Source organism: Fukomys damarensis, unplaced genomic scaffold (genome assembly GCF_012274545.1).
Source record: "Fukomys damarensis isolate Sample0158 unplaced genomic scaffold, DMR_v1.0_HiC HiC_scaffold_19, whole genome shotgun sequence".
Lineage (NCBI taxonomy): Eukaryota > Metazoa > Chordata > Mammalia > Rodentia > Bathyergidae > Fukomys > Fukomys damarensis.
This window is the reverse complement of record NW_022900931.1, coordinates 26,725,760-26,743,547: the sequence shown is the minus strand read 5'-3', so window position 1 is coordinate 26,743,547 and position 17,788 is coordinate 26,725,760. Positions and strand designations below refer to the sequence as shown.

General features: G+C 48.1%; 1 protein-coding gene across 1 annotated transcript in view; it reads right to left on the bottom strand.

Moving 5' to 3' along the window:
* Ano2 (anoctamin 2) overlaps positions 1-17,788 on the bottom strand; it is a 283,786-nt gene that overhangs the window by 31,906 nt on the left and 234,092 nt on the right. Inside the window, exons 16-18 of the mRNA XM_010611608.2 lie at positions 10,533-10,644; positions 8,300-8,357; positions 8,036-8,136 (exon numbers count right to left, since the gene is read on the bottom strand). Of these exons, the coding sequence (XP_010609910.1) occupies positions 8,036-8,136; positions 8,300-8,357; positions 10,533-10,644 (271 nt within the window). The remainder of the gene's footprint in view (positions 1-8,035; positions 8,137-8,299; positions 8,358-10,532; positions 10,645-17,788) is intronic.

Sequence of the window (17,788 nt, the reverse complement as noted above, 5' to 3'; positions counted from 1 at the left end):
TTTAAATCTTCTTGCACCCAGAGTCAGAGCTTCCTATCAAATACAGAGCAGAGTTCTACTGCCTAGCAGGAGCTCTGTCCCCTCTTCATAGAAAACAAGAACAGGAGGGTCCAGAGAGTAGAAGAAAGCTGCTTTCCACACAGCTGAAACATTTTTAGGGTCTCAGTAACATTGTCTTTCCCTTAAAGTCAAACTGCACATTTCCCACCACCGGTATGGACTGAATTTTTGTCCTCCCCCAAATTCACATGTTGAAGGTCTTGTACCCAATATGAGTGGTTTCTAGGAGGGGATTAAGATTAAATGGGTTGGCAAGAGTGGAACCCTAATACTAATGGATTGGTGTTCTTATGCAGAAGAGCCTGAGATCTCCATCTGCCCCTGTCTCTCTCTCCATCGTGCAAGGGAACAGAGAGAAGGCAGAAGGCAACATCTGCAAGTCAGGAAGAGCCCTCTCCAGGAACCTAACCCTGCTAGACCTCGACCTTGGCTCCAGAGCTATGAGAAAATACGTTTCTGTTGATTTATTTACCTGACCACTGGCATTTTACTGTGGTAGCCTGAGAAGATTAAGACAACCACGTTCAGGGCTGTTGTGGTCTAGACTGATAACAAGACAATCACAGCCCATCTTCTCAGGACTGGTGTGAGTGTTAAATGAGATGATGTTTATATCTTCCTTAGCACAACATCTGGGCATTAAGACAGTAAGAGAGGAGAGATGAGATAAGAGATGAGAGACTATTTGTAATGTTAAATCCTGAAATATTCTTAAGAGCATAGTCTTTCCTCATTTCTCACTGATGCACAATGCACGGAGAATAAAACAGGGTAAACAGCTAGGTGCCAGTTCTACTAACCCAAAAAGAAGTCTCTAGGGTACAGACAGAAGTCTAAGAGCAGGACAGCCATAATCGCAACCATGAAAACTCTAAAAGGAGTCTGAGGTCCAAGCCCCACAACCCAGGTTATGGAATTCATACCTGCCCACCCCAGCTCTCCTCATGCAAACCCTGCGCACTATACTGGTGCAATTGGCCACCTCGCTGTGCTGTGAAAACACCTTTCTGACATTGGGAGATCTAATGGCTCTAATCAATGCCCTGATCAGGGTCTTATCTAGTGTCACCAACTTGATAATTAACCTTCAGTGCAAAAGCAACATTCGCAACTCTCCCACTGTATGTTCTTGGGCAAGGTTCTTCAAACCCTGTGAACTTTAGTTTTCTACCTTCAAAGAGAAGAAATAAATACCAACACTCCCATAGGTTCAGTGGAGAAGACAATCCGTATGACACACTTGGGAGTTGGATATGCAGTGAGGGTACTACTGCCCCTGTCCCTGGCATCCGCCACACCAGGAGAAAAGCAGCAGACTGTAAAGAGTGGGTTAGGATCCATCTGAAGTGGCAGTGAAAAGATTTTCCTAATAAAATAGCAAACAATAAACCTACAATAATTAAGAAACTGAGAAAACTAGATACAGCATAAAGATTCTGAAGCCAAATAGTGTGGACTGGGTCAGACCCTATCTATGAATCAGTGTAAGAGTGAATCAGTCACATGCGAGAGACTGAATGACCCTCTTGGAGGATGGTCCGTGCAGGAGGAGCCAGCAAGCAGTGACAGCCAAAGAGTCTAGGATGGAAGGTGGCGAGAACAGCAAGCCAATCCTGCTGCAAAAGCTCGGAGTGACAGAAGTTGGGGCACCAGCTGTCCCGCAGGCAGGGCAAGGTGAGTGCACAACTCTGTGAAACAGCGACCCTAACGTCTGCACTCGGCCACCCAGGTGACCAGCACTTCCTAATACCAGCAGGAGTGGGAAATGTTTCAATGAACCGGGGAGAGCGCAGCTCCCAAGCGATTCCAATAGGCTTGGCTGCAAGGTCCCCTGGGGTGACAAGCAGCAACTGTACACCTGTCCCCCAGAGCACTAAGGACAGTGTGGGCTGGAGACTGAGAGCTGAGAGTCACCACGGAGAGGGCACCTGGGGCCCTGGCAATGAACACAGGCTGTGGCTGGAGCAGGAGTCACCAGGGAGCCCTGAGGAATATCAGTAGCTAAAGCCGGCCATGGGAACAGGAGCCTCAACACACAGAAAGGAGCAGTCCACAAGTCAGCCTATGTGCCCGTTGTTCCCGAAGTTTCCCTCCTGGATACCCCAATAACCACTAAAGAAATTAATCAGGAACATCCCTGCAGAGCAGGATTTAAGAGGAATCCTGAGAGCTGCAGAGCATGCAGATGGGCTGTTTGGAAATCTTCAGACTCTGATTCTGACCATACGAGGCCCCATTTGCTAAAATAACTCCTTTGAAGTTACCCCCTTGCCCTTTTCATCTGCTATGTCTTCTGTCCTTCTGTAATGACAAATCTCAGGAACTCTGGAAGGCTCCAAGCTTGTCCTCCGCCTGCACCCCGTGGGCTCCCACCGGGCCATCCCATTGTCATCCCTGCAGGCCTGGCCATGTGGGCCCTCAGCCTCACATGGAGGACAGACAGGAAGTCATCTGCCATGGCCCCTCCTTTCCTGACACCTGGTGGGGTTCCAGTGTATCCCCTAAACTTGGATTCAACATCAGAGTCTGCTGTACTCGAGGGCACAGGGCTCCTGTAAGGTCTTTAAAAAGACTGTTTCATGTCTTGAAATTATATATTTATCACATATAGACAAAAAAGAAAAAGTTTATAAATCTATCACAGTTATTCTGGGGTTTTGCTGCATTCAGTAAGAATAAGATAGACAGTTTGCCAGCAGAAGTATGGATCTGACTGCCTGCGCAAGAATCCAGCACATGGAAAAGGTGGTGCTTTGCCGGTCACAAAAATTCCACCTCTGCACAATGGAGGCTCATTTCTAGCTTTGCTGCAGCGGACACAGAAGCTAAGTCTGAGGTAAGACTGCAGCAGAGGTGTGGCAGGGTATGCTGTGTTTCAGAGGCACTGTGCAGTTTAGACTCAAGAGTCTCCTTTGCATAGACCCATAAGGGAAAAAGGAGGTGCCAGGGGCAAGGGACACATCCACCCAGAGATTCGAGTGACAAACAGCGCGAAACCGGATGGACTGTGTCACAGCACTGGCCTTGGTGAAGTCCTCTCAGGAGCTGCCGTGAGCATTATCCTGGGCCAATCATGTTCAAAACCCTCAAGCTCCACTCTGGAAAGCATCTGCCACAGCTGTGTTGGGTCCCAGGAGCAGGCATGGCATGAGTGAGGATGGTGTGGGTCCAGACCATGCGATCAAGTTTTATCTGTTATCCTAACATTAGTCACAGAGCTGGCTTTAAAGGGCTTCGTTTTAGTGCTGCCCTTCAAAGCATCCCATTTCTCCATCCCCAGTGTCTCCAAATGAGATCCAGTGGAGAGATAGGGTCCTGCTGCCTGGCGAGGGAGGACAGACAGCAGGGCCTCCTGGTGGCCCTGTCTGGGCCACCTGCCAGATGTAGGGGTGCAGCTCCTGGGATGCCTTGGGGAAGACTGTACCTTACATCCCATTGGAGTGTCTGGGGACAAAGGCATTTCCTGTCCTGCTCACGTTCAGCCTGAGTACAGACAAGGTTGGACTCCAGTCTGCTACCAGCCTACCTTTAACACCACCCCAGGGACGCTGTGGCTTACTTTTCACAAACAGAGTGCCCAACTTGGTGAGTGGCTTGGTGGGAAATAATGCCACAGATTTTGGTTTTATTGTCTTCTTTTTTCCTACTGTTATTTGCTGTTCATAGTAATGGGTAGTGTTCACTTTTCATTTTCAGAAATGTTATAGATTAAAATGAAAGGTATGTTGGTTTAGAAAAAACTAAAATACAAAGAGCTGTTTGGGTAGACACAGTAAATCTTTAAAGTTGGTTTACAAACAACTAAAGATTGGGAAAAAATATTCTAATTCAAGAAGCCTGCTGAACTGTACAATTCTCAAGGCATAAAATTATTCTTTTTGTAACACACACACATGCACGCACATCTGATGGGAATGCTGCATCCTCGAAGAAAGAGGTAATTTTAGTTGACTTCCTGACAGTTGATAAAGGTCAATTAGGCAGACTTCAACATTTAAAAAATGTTATAAGAGTCTTAGAGAACTGATTTCAGAAGGAGGCAATGAACTAAAAGTGAATTATCTTATAACTATATTGTTATCATGGTTTTTGACCACTAAGTATTACTGAGCACAAAAATTTACTTAATTGCTCAGACTTGCTTTGTTTCAACTGTTTTTTCTTTATGGTACTGGGGATCGAACTAAGGGGCATCTATCACTGAACTACATCCTCAGCCCTTTTACTTTTTGTTTTGTTTGTTTGTTTTTTGAGATAGGGTCTCACTATGTAGTTCAGACTGACCTGGAACTCACTTTGTAGCCCAGGCTGTTCTCAAACTCACAGCGATCCTCCTGCCTCAGCCTCCCAAGTGTTAGGATTACAGTCATGGGGTCACCATGCTTGGCTTTTTTTGTTTGTTTTGTTTTGATACAGTCTCAACAAATATCCTGGGATGGCCTCAAACTTGTGATCTTCCTGTCTCAGTTTCTCCAGCACTGGGATTACCTCCCAGCTTGCTTCTAAACGTCAAACTAAAGAAAACCAAATCTAACCTGTCTGGTTAGCATTTCTCTCCCTTCTATTCTGAAGGCCCTAGAGTTAATTATAAACCAAAAGCCGCTGGACCCAGAGCCAAAGAGTGTTCCTGAGTTGGGTCTTCAGTCTCACACTCTGAACCTGAAACATTCACAAAACACCATCTATAAATGTCATCTCCCACACATACAGCACATTGTTCACAACCTGGAACCCCCATGAACGGCTCTTCCTTTTTCTGATGTCTATATTCTTTGGATAGCTGAGCATTTTCCCCAGCTGTTTTCTTTACATAACCATGTTACATGCAAATCTTTCCAGAATAGATTTCTGATGTCACACAGTGAGTAACTGCACAGCCCATGTTTAAAGCCAGATTCTTCTGATCACTAAACTCCTGCCCTTCAGAGATCTCTTAATGACTACTAGGTATAACTTCTATAATTTACATGACTTCTTCATCATTGTTGCGCTTAATTTTTTTTTACTTTAACTCAGACTCTTTCTAAAAATGTTTACTTTGTGTTTTCTAACTGTTGCCAAAAAGATAAGAGCAGGTGCTTGAATCCTGGACTGGACGGATCTAAGTGAGAGTGTGCCCAGAGTTGATAGCAGAAGATCTAATCATAAACACAATGATTTCCTGTGAGCAGGCTCAAATGCAACATGCAGGTTCACGGAGAACTTCGACTCAGTGGCTCAGTCTTTGTTCCCCTCCTCTGGAGTCACCTGGGTAATTACATCGTGTGAGTACTTTCCAGACTGGACACAGAAATGAGGAAGCACTGTAAAACTGTGGCTTGTATTTGGAGTCAGCAGGAACCAGCCTCACTTAGCAAAGAAGTTTCCTGGGGGGCTGGGTCCACAAAGCATCTCAGAGATGCTTATATTGCCACTGTGTTTATCAAGAGATGTGGAGAGAAGACTATGTGAATTACCGTGCAATTACCACTGATTAGAGTGTAGCATGCTTTTAAACACACAAAGTATTAAACGTACATCAAGCATAAACAAGAAAATTTGACCTTCAAGGCAAACCACCGTGTATTATTTTCATCTGCCGTGGAGCTGATGGAGTTGATGGATGGAGGACACGACAACAAACTGTCCAAATGTGCCTGAGGTTTTGCCTCTGTCCCACTCTGCGAAAGACTTCTAGACCCAAAGAAATGGGCTGAGCAGTAAAGCAGATGTCCAGGGATGAAAAAATGGGCATCTTGTGCCCACAAATTGTCTAAAACTCTATCCAGAGGAGAGCAGTGATGCAATAGAAGGGAAGGTGCCTTCCCCAGATGCGCAAGGGGAGGGAAGACTCTTGCAGCAGTGGTAGAGGGGCTGCTCGCAGAGCTTGAAAGGGGCCAGATGTGGCTTTGGTATCATCTGTGTATATCTGGATGTTGGACCATAAGAAATGCTGCCTCTGTCTCTCCAAGATGCTAAGCTCCCAAAAAACAAGAACCATCTGTTTCACTAGCTTTGCTTGACTATTACTCAATGGCTTTAGTCAAAAAAGCAGGAAACATGTAAAGGCTTCAAAAGTTTGAACTTCTGGCTGACAGCTGAAGGCTTGGTAAAGCAGGAACATGAAATGATATCCCCACCAATCCACCTAAGTGTGACCCGAGGTTGTCCCAGTGTGTAGACAGAAAGTACCCTGAGCATTCAACCTAATTAGTGGTGTATGGTGGCAAGATCCCTCCAGAGGACTGGGATGACACAGGACTCTCCTTTCTTCAGGTAGGGCTCTCACTTGAGAGCTTACTTCCCTTGTATACCAAAGTCTCTCCATTAGAACTTTATCTTTGTAAATGTGTTTCTGAAGAAGACCAAAGAGCAGCCTCATCAGGGGACCTGAGAGTGAGACCTACCTCAAAGAAGGTGGTTCCGATAGAAGAAGTTTAGCCATATACCTCTTCACGGCTCCTTCCAGCCCAAGGGATGCAGGACTCAATGACCTTTAAAGGGATTCCAGCTCTTGCTTTTGCAGTATCTCTGCCATATTGTGAGGCCTTGGTGAGAAAACTGCCATCTATTCAAGACTTGCTATCTCTTCTGTAGCATTACCCAATCATGAGGTGTTTGTGATGAGACTAGAGTCAGTCTGCTGTGTATTTAGAAAATATATTTATACCCAGAGGAAATGGATTCTCTAAAGAAAACACTGGCACCTATCTTGTAATAGGATGATGGCGGCTTCCTTTCAAGAAAACCTGGAAGAAGCCCTTCTGTTTCTGAAGGCTTCATGGGCTGCCTCTAACTCCTGACCTTGACTTCCTCTGACTTTGAGTGGAATTTGAGTTGCATAGAGAGTACCTAGGTATGTATACTCTCTCTTGTTTCCCAAACTAAAAATTCAAAGTCTGGAAAGACAAGGGCCATTTCATGTGATTTCTCTGCGTGTCTGAGTTATAAAGGCCAAGAGGTAAAGACAGTGGCCTTCCTACAAGGCCCTTGCAGCACGGACAGTGTTATTCCTGGTCAGGCAGTTCAGAGCACGGTTCTCTGACTCCTAAATATTCCAGGAGCCTTCTTTTGCTGCTTAAACTAGCCAGAGCGAATTCCAGTGACTTCAGTAAGGAGGCCTGGGTAATAACATGAACAAACATAGTTGGAAAGAAAGGGATTAATCAAATCTCCTGACCCAGGCCTTCCCAGAACCACTAGCATGGAGTACACAGCATCTCCAGTGGGGACATAGTGTGTCATCAAATCTTCAGTCAGCCTTGTGGGGACTGTCCAGCAGCTCATCCTTGGGTCAGTCTTGCGAGTGGTATGCAAGAGATTTCACCCTGATTGCCTCTGTCCTTCTTCATGGAAATCACAAAAAGTAGAAAGGAAAAGCAGAGGAGGTTACATTTTTCTGGATCTGTAGGTAGATTTTAACTCATTCCATCTTCTTTTCTTTTAGGACCTCTGGGCCAGTGTTTATTTTCCTAACTTTTCAGTGCAAAACCTGATTGAAAGAAGTCCTATGAAATGTGCATAAAAGCACTGGGGGAATCCACAGGAAAACCACCATTCATCCTTCCCTTCCTAAGATTTTGTATTCCACACTGCCTTTTCAGACCTTTCCCTAGATGATCCCATTATGTTTCAAATTTTCTTACCCATTTTTCCACCATACCGAGTGTTCTACACTTACTGGGAGGAAAACTAGCAGGAAATATATTATGCACTTTGGTGTCTGAGGTATTCAAGTCCCAGCTCTGCTACTTACTGGTTGTATGTGTTTAAGCAAGTGGTAAATCCTTCTGAACCACCAACAAACAGCACAGGTCAGACTGGCAAACAAGGTCAGTGGGACAGGCACTGCCTCCTGGGGAAAGTTATCAGCCAGGAAACAAAAGAGTAAGCAACCCAGCTGTGTGAAAAGAGAGAGGCCATGAAAAGCTTGCCGAAATGCCTGGCACGCCTGGGCCGGCCGGCAGCCAAGAGACAGGAGCAGAGCTTTACATACGGGACTCCAATCTCGAAGATGTTGTTCTGGATCAGCTGCTTCCCCAACATGATGATGCTGAGCTGGATGCAGAGCTCCATGAGGCAGCCCCCCGGAGCACACTGCAGGGGCGAGAGGTAGAGAAGGACCAGTCAGACTGAGGATGCCCAGAGGCTCAGAGACAGGGTAGTGCTGCGACCCGCGGAGGGGTGGGGGGTGGGGGGGCTTGTGAGGCTGCGCTTAGGAAACGCAGGCCAGAGCCCGGACCCCACCAGCAGTACTTGCCTCTTCCATGCGGTAGCCATCAAACACGTACAGGTAGCTTCCGGGCCTGCCCACAAACCTGGAATCAAAAGCGCGGGGAGGGTTAGAGAGAAGTGGAGCCCGGCGGGGCTGAGAGGAGGCGAGGCTTCCGGGGGCAGTGCCTTTCCCCAGTGTCCTCCCCAAAGGGACTGGTGCGGCCAGAGAGGTACAGATCACGCAGAGGCCCATGTTCAGAGCCTGTCATCAAACAGGCTACACTTTAACCCCATCAAGTTCCTGGAGACAGAGAGTCAGGAGCTGAAGCCCAGTGTTCTGCTGGGAGGGGTGTGGTGTGGGGGGCGGTGTGAAACTTCCCAGCCTAAACACAAGGAGGCTTGGATTATCTACGGGAGTAGGCCACGCGCTTTCTTCCTCCTACTCCTGTCAGGAACTTTTCACAACTCTTTGGTGAGAGCTCATGATTTCCCAGGATATTAAGGGTGAGGTTGACTAAAATTGTAAGTAGAGATTCCTGGAATCCTAAAAGAATTCTGATTTCATACTGAACATAGTCAAAGGAACAGAAGAAGCATGCCCCATTCCTCTTCTAAATAAAATTGATTTTACTGGGGTTAAGGAGACTGTGCAGGTGGGGGAGTCAGAGAGGTAAAAGACCATCTCGGATCCAGACAGGTAAACAGAAGAGTTGCACTTCCTTGAAAACTCATCATCTCTCCCATCTGTGGAAAGTCTACTCACCCACTGAAGGTCTTTCCTTCTCTAAACTCTTCCTGTTGTTTCTGTTTATGACTAAGTGTTCTCCCTATACTACAGATTCTCTTTTAGTCATGGTGCCAAGGTTTGAGCACAGAGCCTCACGTATGCTAGTCAGGCAAGTGCTGCACTGAGTGCTGTCCCAGCACCCCAAATTCTCAGGACCAATCACTACAGCACTTCACGGACTATAGCAGTGCTGTGGCCAAGTGTATCTCCTTTGTAGAACACAGTTTGTCTAAGAGTGGGGACCCTTTCATGTCTGAAATATTATGTGTGCAATTTGTCATTGCTATTAAATTGCTAAAGAAAGCACCAGTGAAGCACATAGTCCTTAATACAGACAGTTTCTCTGCTGCTTAAATTTCATGGGAGCCGAGGACAGATGTCTTGGGAAGGGGGCCATGCTTTGGATCACAAACATATCTATAAGAAACTGTGAAATGTACACACTGGCAATGTTAGGTTTCATGGCATGCTGGGTGATTTTTTTAGCTCCAGGGAAGCCTGCTTGATACAGCTGGATGGTGTCAAATAGAAAATGTCACTGTAGGTTGCCGACTGGCCTGATCACAAAAATATTTACCAGAAGTGATTTCATATTCAGACTTATTATGTAATAAAATGCTGTGGACTCTGGTCCTGGATTCTCAGAGGAGCCCCTGAATCCTCGACATTTCCAGAGTGATGGCAGCATCTCTGTTATTCATGGAGGGCTCCTGGGACTGTACCTGAATTTATGCTAATGATTACTCACAATGAGGGAGCCAGCCATGTCGGCTGGGCTTGGGCCAAGTGACAGCAGTCTGACTTGGGAAGGAGAGGTGGAGGCTAGAGCATGCTAACTCACAGGGTGAATTATTTGATCAGCTATGCCTGGTAATGGAATCTCAGGAGAAACCCTGGATACTGAAGCTTCTGAACCTATGGCTGGTGAAACTCACAGATGTGCCAGGAAGTTGATTAAGACCCTCCTAGGCCTCACCTGTGTATTTCTCTCATGTGCTGGTTTGATTTGCATCTCTTTGCTAACATAAAACTGTAAGTGTAAGCATAACTCATCACTGGATTTTTTGAGTCAATCTAGTATATTATTGAACCTGAGGGGGTGATGGGAACCGTGGAATTTATAACCAGTGGGTAAGAACTGCCACTGCCCTGGGAACCTCAGAATTGTGGCTGTCTGAAGTAGGGGTGGTCTTGAGAAGCAGTGTTCTTACTCTGCGAAACCAGTAGTAACTCCAGGTAGTTAGCGCCAGAATCACACTGCAAACCTTGAGAACCCCTGGCTAGAAAGGAAATTACCTCCTGTTTCATTCTCAGTTTCCCTGCTTACTAGGATCTAAAGAGAACAGTCAAGTAGAAGCCAATTCATCCCAGTCAAGAAGAGGCGAACAGGACTGAGGAAATGAGGTAACAGTGGGGACAAGCTGCCCTACTGGTCCCAGGGTCAGAGGACCATTTTAGTGACAAATTGCACCTGGGCCACTGCTATACTCACCTCCCCTTGAAAAAGGCCACATAGAAGATGGGGGAGTAGGCGTTGACAAACTTTAGCAAGAAAGCTTTGAGTATCAAGCGCTCTTCAAAAGTCTGTTCTGTTTTTGGAACCTCTGCAAGACAAGAGCAAAGCTGATGAGCCCAAGGCAATCCAGTGTCCTGACCTGAGTACAAGCCCTCAACTCTAAAGTTCCCCCTTCAGAGAAGAAACCAAGAGGCCCGCTCCTCTGGCATGTCAGAACCAAATTCATCTGGGAAGCCCCACATGGTCTTCCAGATAACCCACAGAGAGGCTACAGAGGCAAAGGGTAGACATGGTCTTCATCCTTCTCCTTCTCCTTCCCTCCCAAGGCCAGAGCAGTGGTTTCCCACCATGCTTTGAAGAAGGGCCAGAGTAGCAGAGCTTCCTGCTACCACCCTTATTCCATCAAGTTTACTTCATCAGGCTTTACCGGCACACTTTCTGTTCCCGTAAGAGTTTAATGGAACAAAGGTCCTTCACGTCAAAGACTCATCAAACACTGAACTAGAGTTGAGAAGGCATCATGTTGCTGTTTCTTGCCTCTTTCATTTGTAGTGGTAAAATACCCATCTGTGTGTCCCTGGGATGGGGTGAGACACCTCACTCCAAGGACAAAGGCCCATCAGATAAGTGAGACAACCTGAGCTGCATGTCTCTGGCTCTCAGGCCACAGCCCCAGCATGTCACAGACCCAAAAGTGGGTCAGCTGATGGCCCTAGAAGGACCCTAAGAAGCACTGAGCAGAACTCTCACAGGTGTCTTCAGAAGACTTGGGACACCTGGGAGGCTACAATGGACACCTGATGGAAGCCCCATGGGCCCCATGACAAAGAGTGTGGTAAAGAAGTGTCAGGGAATTTGTCTACTTGGGCTGATGCAGCAAAATTTCATAAAGTGAGTCATTTGCAGGAAGCAGAAATCTGTGTCTCACAATTCTGGAGGCTTGGTAGTCAAGTTGAAGGCAGATTTGGGTATAGGGAAGGCCGCTTCCTGGCTCACAGATGCACCTCATTGCTCATGTGGTAGAGTAAGTGTCTCTTTGTGGCCTTTTTCTCATAAGGTCTCTACCCTCACTAAGGAAAGCTCTGCCCTCAGGACCTGGTCACTTCTCAAAGGCCCAGTGCTTAATGGAGGTTAGAATTTTAACACACAAACTAGTACCAGGCACAAACATGAAGACATTCATCGTAAAAGGCCATGCTGTTGAGGGGCAGAGGGAAAGCACTGTGCTATACCATGGGGACTGATCAATACCACCTGAAAGCACTCCGGGCACAGGGCCACCATGCAGGGCCATGCCAGCCAGGAAGCTGGTGTCCAGTTGGGACTAGAGTATGGGCCCGCCTGACTTATCTGCCCACCCGATGCGCACATGGATTGTGTGGGAACCTTTCAGGAAATGCATACAAGACCTTTTCTGTCCCCCAGGATGCCCTCATTCTTGGGGACAAATCTTTTACACTTTTACCATCCAAACTAAATGTTGCCCATAATCTCCTTCTAGAAGCTTTCTTAGATGCAGTCAGCTGGCAGTAATTTGTTTTTCCTTTTATAGTATTTGTATCTCTCTGTTAATTATCTTCGCCATGCCCTTTGAAAATTAATCATAATATAGCGATCACTGATTGCCTGTGTACACTTGTTTGGATCCCCATGAATCGAAGACTTGGTAGTAGATCGTTTATATGGGAGGCTCTCTATGGAAGCTTGATGCTATGGTTTACGCCTAAAATGTCCGCACACCATCTCGAATGTTTGGAAGTGGGGCTTTTGGAAGGTAAGTAGAACACAGGGGTATATTTATTAGTGAATGAATCTATTGATGAGTTCACAGCTGAATGTGCTGTTAGGTGGTGGGCCCTGGTGGGAAGAGGTGTGTTCCTGAGGGACACCTCCCCCTCTCCTCCCTCTTCCTCTTCCTCTCCCCAGCTCCCTCTCCCCTCTTCTTGGCTCCCGTGGGTTGAGCAGCTTTCTTCTGCCATGCCCCTCCCTCCACTATGCTGTTTCTGCTTCTGAGTCAGATAACCATGGGCTGAATCCTCTGAAACTGTGAGCTGAGATATACCTCTCCTCAAGATGTGGGTATCAAGCAACGTGATCCAGTGATAGGAAAGTGACTGATGCACTTGTGGAGGAAATGGATGATGAGACAGAGACGTGAGGGAAGACACACATGTACTCATGAACAGGTCAGTACTGTACTTGAGGCAATGGGCTCTGTCCTACCGGGAACCGTGTGCAGAACTGTGAGGATCATACCCCAGAAGGTCCACCGACAGGTGAGCAAGTGGAGGTCCTTCATTGTTAAATCACTGCAGGAACTAATCTAAGCCTTGGGTGAGTCTGTGAGGCAGATATTGCCAGGATGCACATCAGGCTCCTCCCCTCCCCTAGAACACTAAGTAAGGGCAGGAACTGTGGCCCGGGAGCTACATTTGGAAGTGAAGGTGACCACCCCAAGCCTTGGTCTCAACATAGGCTATGAAGTTTTCTACTCTGTCTCTCTTTCCTCGCCACCTGGGGAAATTCTCCTCCCTGGAACAGAGGAGCCCCTCCGAAAGGAGGAATTCCCCATCTGTGAGTCACCAACACAACACTGCCTTCCAATCATCTGGACAAATGGCAGCAGGAGCAAGGACTTGCCCAGAGAGTGTACAGCCTTTCTACGGCCTATGCTTGACAGCCGGGCACGTTCTACCTCACGATGGCGGGTGGGACCTTGGGTGGCAAGACCTGAGATGTTGGCTGCATTTTCCTGAACAAAGACAAAGGCCCCAGAAAGCAGGGGCAGCATTTCTGAGCAGGCCAAGAGTCACTGAGGGCAGTCAGGGCCAGGCCCCTGTAGGTGGGGCCTGTGGTCCATGGCTCATGGGGTAAAGTGTGTGAGTGTGACACTCCTCCCTTTCACAGGGCCCACTGGGAATTTACCCCAAACTCCCTAAACAGCACATCCTCCAAAACAGAGAAGCTAATTCTCTTCTGGAGTCCTAAGAAAAACCCATAATAGTAAAACAGAGGAACCTTCCCACTGGAGATGCAGTGGGAAAGCACACTATTAGCAGAGGACCACGGCGGAGCAACTGCAGGAACCTCAGCAGCACAGTGTGGTCCAAACACAGCACAGGACAGGAAAAAGGCCAGGCTACGGGCTGGGAGGGGCTCTGAAAATGGGAGAGTGCACACCCTGCAGTGCTACTCTGGCACTGACACTGCTTGCTCTGGAATCTGAAGATACCATTGCCGCTCCCTCAGCCGGCAAGCAGTTTTGCTGTGTTCCCCCTTCCTGATGTGAGGAAGGGCACAGCCCCAGAGAGGAAAGGTCCGAGTACTGTCACATTGTTTTACCAAATCTGAATAATGACCGACACTCACCATGCACAGTTAACATTGCCATTGCGAACATCTCTTCTTTGGTCCACATGTGTGAGCAACAGCTCTTGATCCCTAATCTGTGAGGCCCCCTTCTCTCTGCTACAAACCTGATTTATGCATGTCAGGTCCTCGCTGGACTGAAGACTGTTTCCCTCTTCAGCCTGATTCTTATTGCCTTTGCCGGAAGGAAGCAGTTCTAAGGCCTGGGTGGACATGTCTGCCACTGATGTCCAGGGTCACTTTCAGCTTAAGATCCCTAAGAGTGAACTTATAACCCTGTCACTTTCTCCCACTCCTGACACACACAACTTCGGCTTTATGATAAGCAAGCTCAGACAGGAACATGGGGGGGGTGTCACAGCTGTTACCAGATGCACCCTCCCAGGCACGCTCACTGAATGAATGAATGACGGGAAAAATTATTTGGAAGAGTGAGAAAATTGGTCACATTCCTAAGGTGTTGTCTTTCTCTATTGAGCAGAATGACAGCTGTAAAGAGACAAGAGACAAGCAGCAGAGAAAGTGCAACTACCTACATGTGACAAGAAAGAGGGTACTGGACATCAGTGTAGGACCAGGAGATGCCAGAGGCTTTGTGAGGTGGACCAGAAGGGCAGAGAGGGAGAGGAGGGAGCTGGGCCGAGAAGAAATGGGGCAGAGACACCCAGTGAATATTTCCATTCACTTCTGCTATGGGGTTTGCAGTGAAGCAACCTTGTTTGCTTCCCCAGTAAAGAGTCACAGAAAATCCTGAACTTCCCTTTGGGAGGTATGCTAAAGCAGGGCCCCACCTCAACCCGAGGCACAGGGGCACCACAAACAGGCACAGGGGCACCACAAACATTCGCATCTCGGATACAAATGAGAGACACAGGAGGGAGCGGTGGACAGAGATAACAGAAGGGAAGGAGAAGGAAGAACAGGAGAAAGAGGGGAAGGAGAGGAGGAAAGGAGGGAAAAGGAGGAAGGGGAAGGAAGAAAGGACAGAAGGTAAGAGGAAAGAGAAAAAAGGAAGGAAGGAAAGCCCTTTTTAACAGTATATTTTTTCCTTATCATCGATAGGAAGTTGAACCTCTGCTCAGTGCACCCAAGGCATTTGATTCAAAAGTAACCACAACTCATCTCTCTTAAATATTTTTGGGGAGTGAGAAAATTAAAACCAACATCATCTAAAAATAAATAATCAGGTCTTAAGGTCAGACAATTTCAAAAATGTATCTTGCAAATCTGTCCAGAAGTGGGGGAGGCTGAGGAATGGGATGGCACGTGTCTTTAATTTCCTTTTATAATCCCCCTTTGAACTGTCTGTGCTCGGATCCCGTCCCTGCAGGAATTTCCTCTGCATCCTCTGAAGGGGGAATCTGCTGCATTCAGACCTATTTGCTGCAAGTGGAAATGAGCATCTCCCTTCCTCCACGCTGATAAATCATGGTCAGGCTATTATTTATTAGTTTTATCCCTAAAAGCAGCCTGTGCCTGTGCTTTCAGGGCCATGAGCTATCATAAATAATGAGCATTTCCAATAAACAACCTGAATCCGCTTGATGGGCCACTAAATCACCCAGGTGCCCACCTCGGCAGAACACCATGGCCATGGTGCACCTGCCCAAGCCCCTGGGGAACAAAGGCCTCAAGGACACCATGCAGCGAGGGAGACACAGTGCTTCATGGACAAAGGAGAAACCACAGCCCCAGGCTCTGGCCTGACTCTTGAATCTCTGCACAGTCAACACTGAGAGCCTCACCTGCCCACGACACCGACTGCCAGGCTGAAAGTGGAGACCAGCATCCCCAGGGTCCCCCAGCAGGATGACAACCACAGACCACGCAGGGCTACCTGCACTCAGGCCACTGGGCAAGATCCTCTCACAAGACCTCTGAGGAAATGCTTTGTCACTGTGCTTCTTATAACCTCAAATAAAATGCCTTCAGATTGCATGGCTACAGGAATTTGGGTGGCACTGTGACTAGATAAGCAGGCAAGCCCCCCCATCCTGTAGGTTCCCCTGAAATCCAACCTCCCCAAAGGGCCCCAGAGTCAACCAGAGGTCATCCGAGAGGCTCACCTGCTCCCAATCTGTGGAAGCAGCTTTCCACCAGGGTACCACGGAAAGGACTAGAGATAGCGTCCTCACACAGGGCTCTGTTGCATCGTGTCATGAAAAAATATGAGTGCCAATGACCCAGCTACAAGTAGCCTCAGGAAATAATTAGCATGAAAGCCCGAGTTAGCCCCAAAGGGCCAGCTGAGGACTTAATGTCCCCAGAGTACCCTCCTAATCATATGGCAACAGCACGGCAGGCCAGAGGTGCCAGCTGGAGAACCTGAATCTCGGAAAAGCAGCTTCTCCTTACCGCTTTCCCCAACAGCCCAGCCAGCAGATATGGGGAGATGCCGCCAAGTGTGTACTTCCACTCCCAGCCCGGGCACTGCTGGGGCAGAAGCAAGGAGAATCTGAGTCTGCCAGCTGAGCCCACAAGCAAAGGTGCTTGCTCCTTAACCTTCCTCTGTGCCAGGGCAATTTGCCAACAGCAATGTTTCCTGACCTCCAACCCTCTGGTACACCCAGTGTGCGCCGTATGCCTGTGTATGTGTTGGGACCATCTGAGCCCCAGTGTAGGATGCTGTTGCCTGGGTGGTGCTTCGGGGAGGGAATCACCCTGGGAGAAGCCTAACTAGCTGGGTAATCAGGCAGCCAGCGCAAGGGCCGAGAGAGCTGCGAGCAGCCCAGGCTACAGATTCCTTCCGGCTGTTTTGGAGACACTCCTGCCACCCCGAGAGCTTCTTAGCATGAGGACTCCTCCCTCAGAGTCAGGAAGATGGCCCTCACCCTGAGAGAGAGGGACACAGACCTGCTGTGCTGGCTGGCTGGGCCCTTGGTGACAGTGCTCTGGGGCATCTCTTTTAAAGGAAAAGAGGACAAATAAGAAGGGAACAATGGAGACAGACAGAAAGCGATAGCAAGAGTGACAGACAGAGAGACAGGCAGACAGAAAAAGGGAGAAAGGGAGACAGGGAGGGAGGGAGGGAGAGAAACACAGGGCCAAGCATGTGTGCTCCATACCCAGCACCCACCATGCTCCAGGTACTGCCTGAGCACAGGCACGGACACCCCATTTGGATGTCATGGCTGCTTTATAAAGATTCCTTCCTGTTATAAGGGTTAGGGGAGACAAAAGGGAGGGCAGGTAGGTGTGTCGTGTTTGTAGTTGGACATTTCTGTGACACCAGTGGGTCATCTCACAAAGGTTCTGTCCTGGAAACCAAGCCCCAAGTGAAAATCAATAACCCCAAACCCAGCCAGACCCTCCTATCTTCCCAGGGGAAGATAATCCCAAAGAAAGACTTTCACCTCTCCCATCACTGTCCTTTTCCTTTCAACAGCTCTGTTGTATCGAGTCACAAGTGTAGGCACCAGGCACGAGAAGGACAGTGAATAGAGAGACCAGTGGGCTTCCTCTCTGATGGAGTTGATACTCAAGGCAGACCTATCCCTGACTCCTCTCTCTCCCCACCCCTTCCTGGCTGCCATAGTTTGGGTAGCTCTCTTACACCACTTTACAAAGAAGTACATATTAAAGGAACCTGGAAGGAGATGAGGGGAAGAAAACTGTTGTAGGTGGAGGGGTCAGAAAGGCCTCTGAGGAGGCTACCAGGAGCTGAGGCTGGAAGCAGCTGGTAGTGCTCTGGGTGGCAGTGACAGAAAGGACAGAGGCCTGGGCTAGGGAAAGACTCAAGGCTGTACAGGAAGGGACAGGTTCAAGTGACTGGTGCACTCTGAGCTGGAAGGAAGTACAAAGAGTGCAACTAGAGAGGAGGACCAGCGAGTCTATATGGGCTTGCTGGACACCCAGTGGAAAGC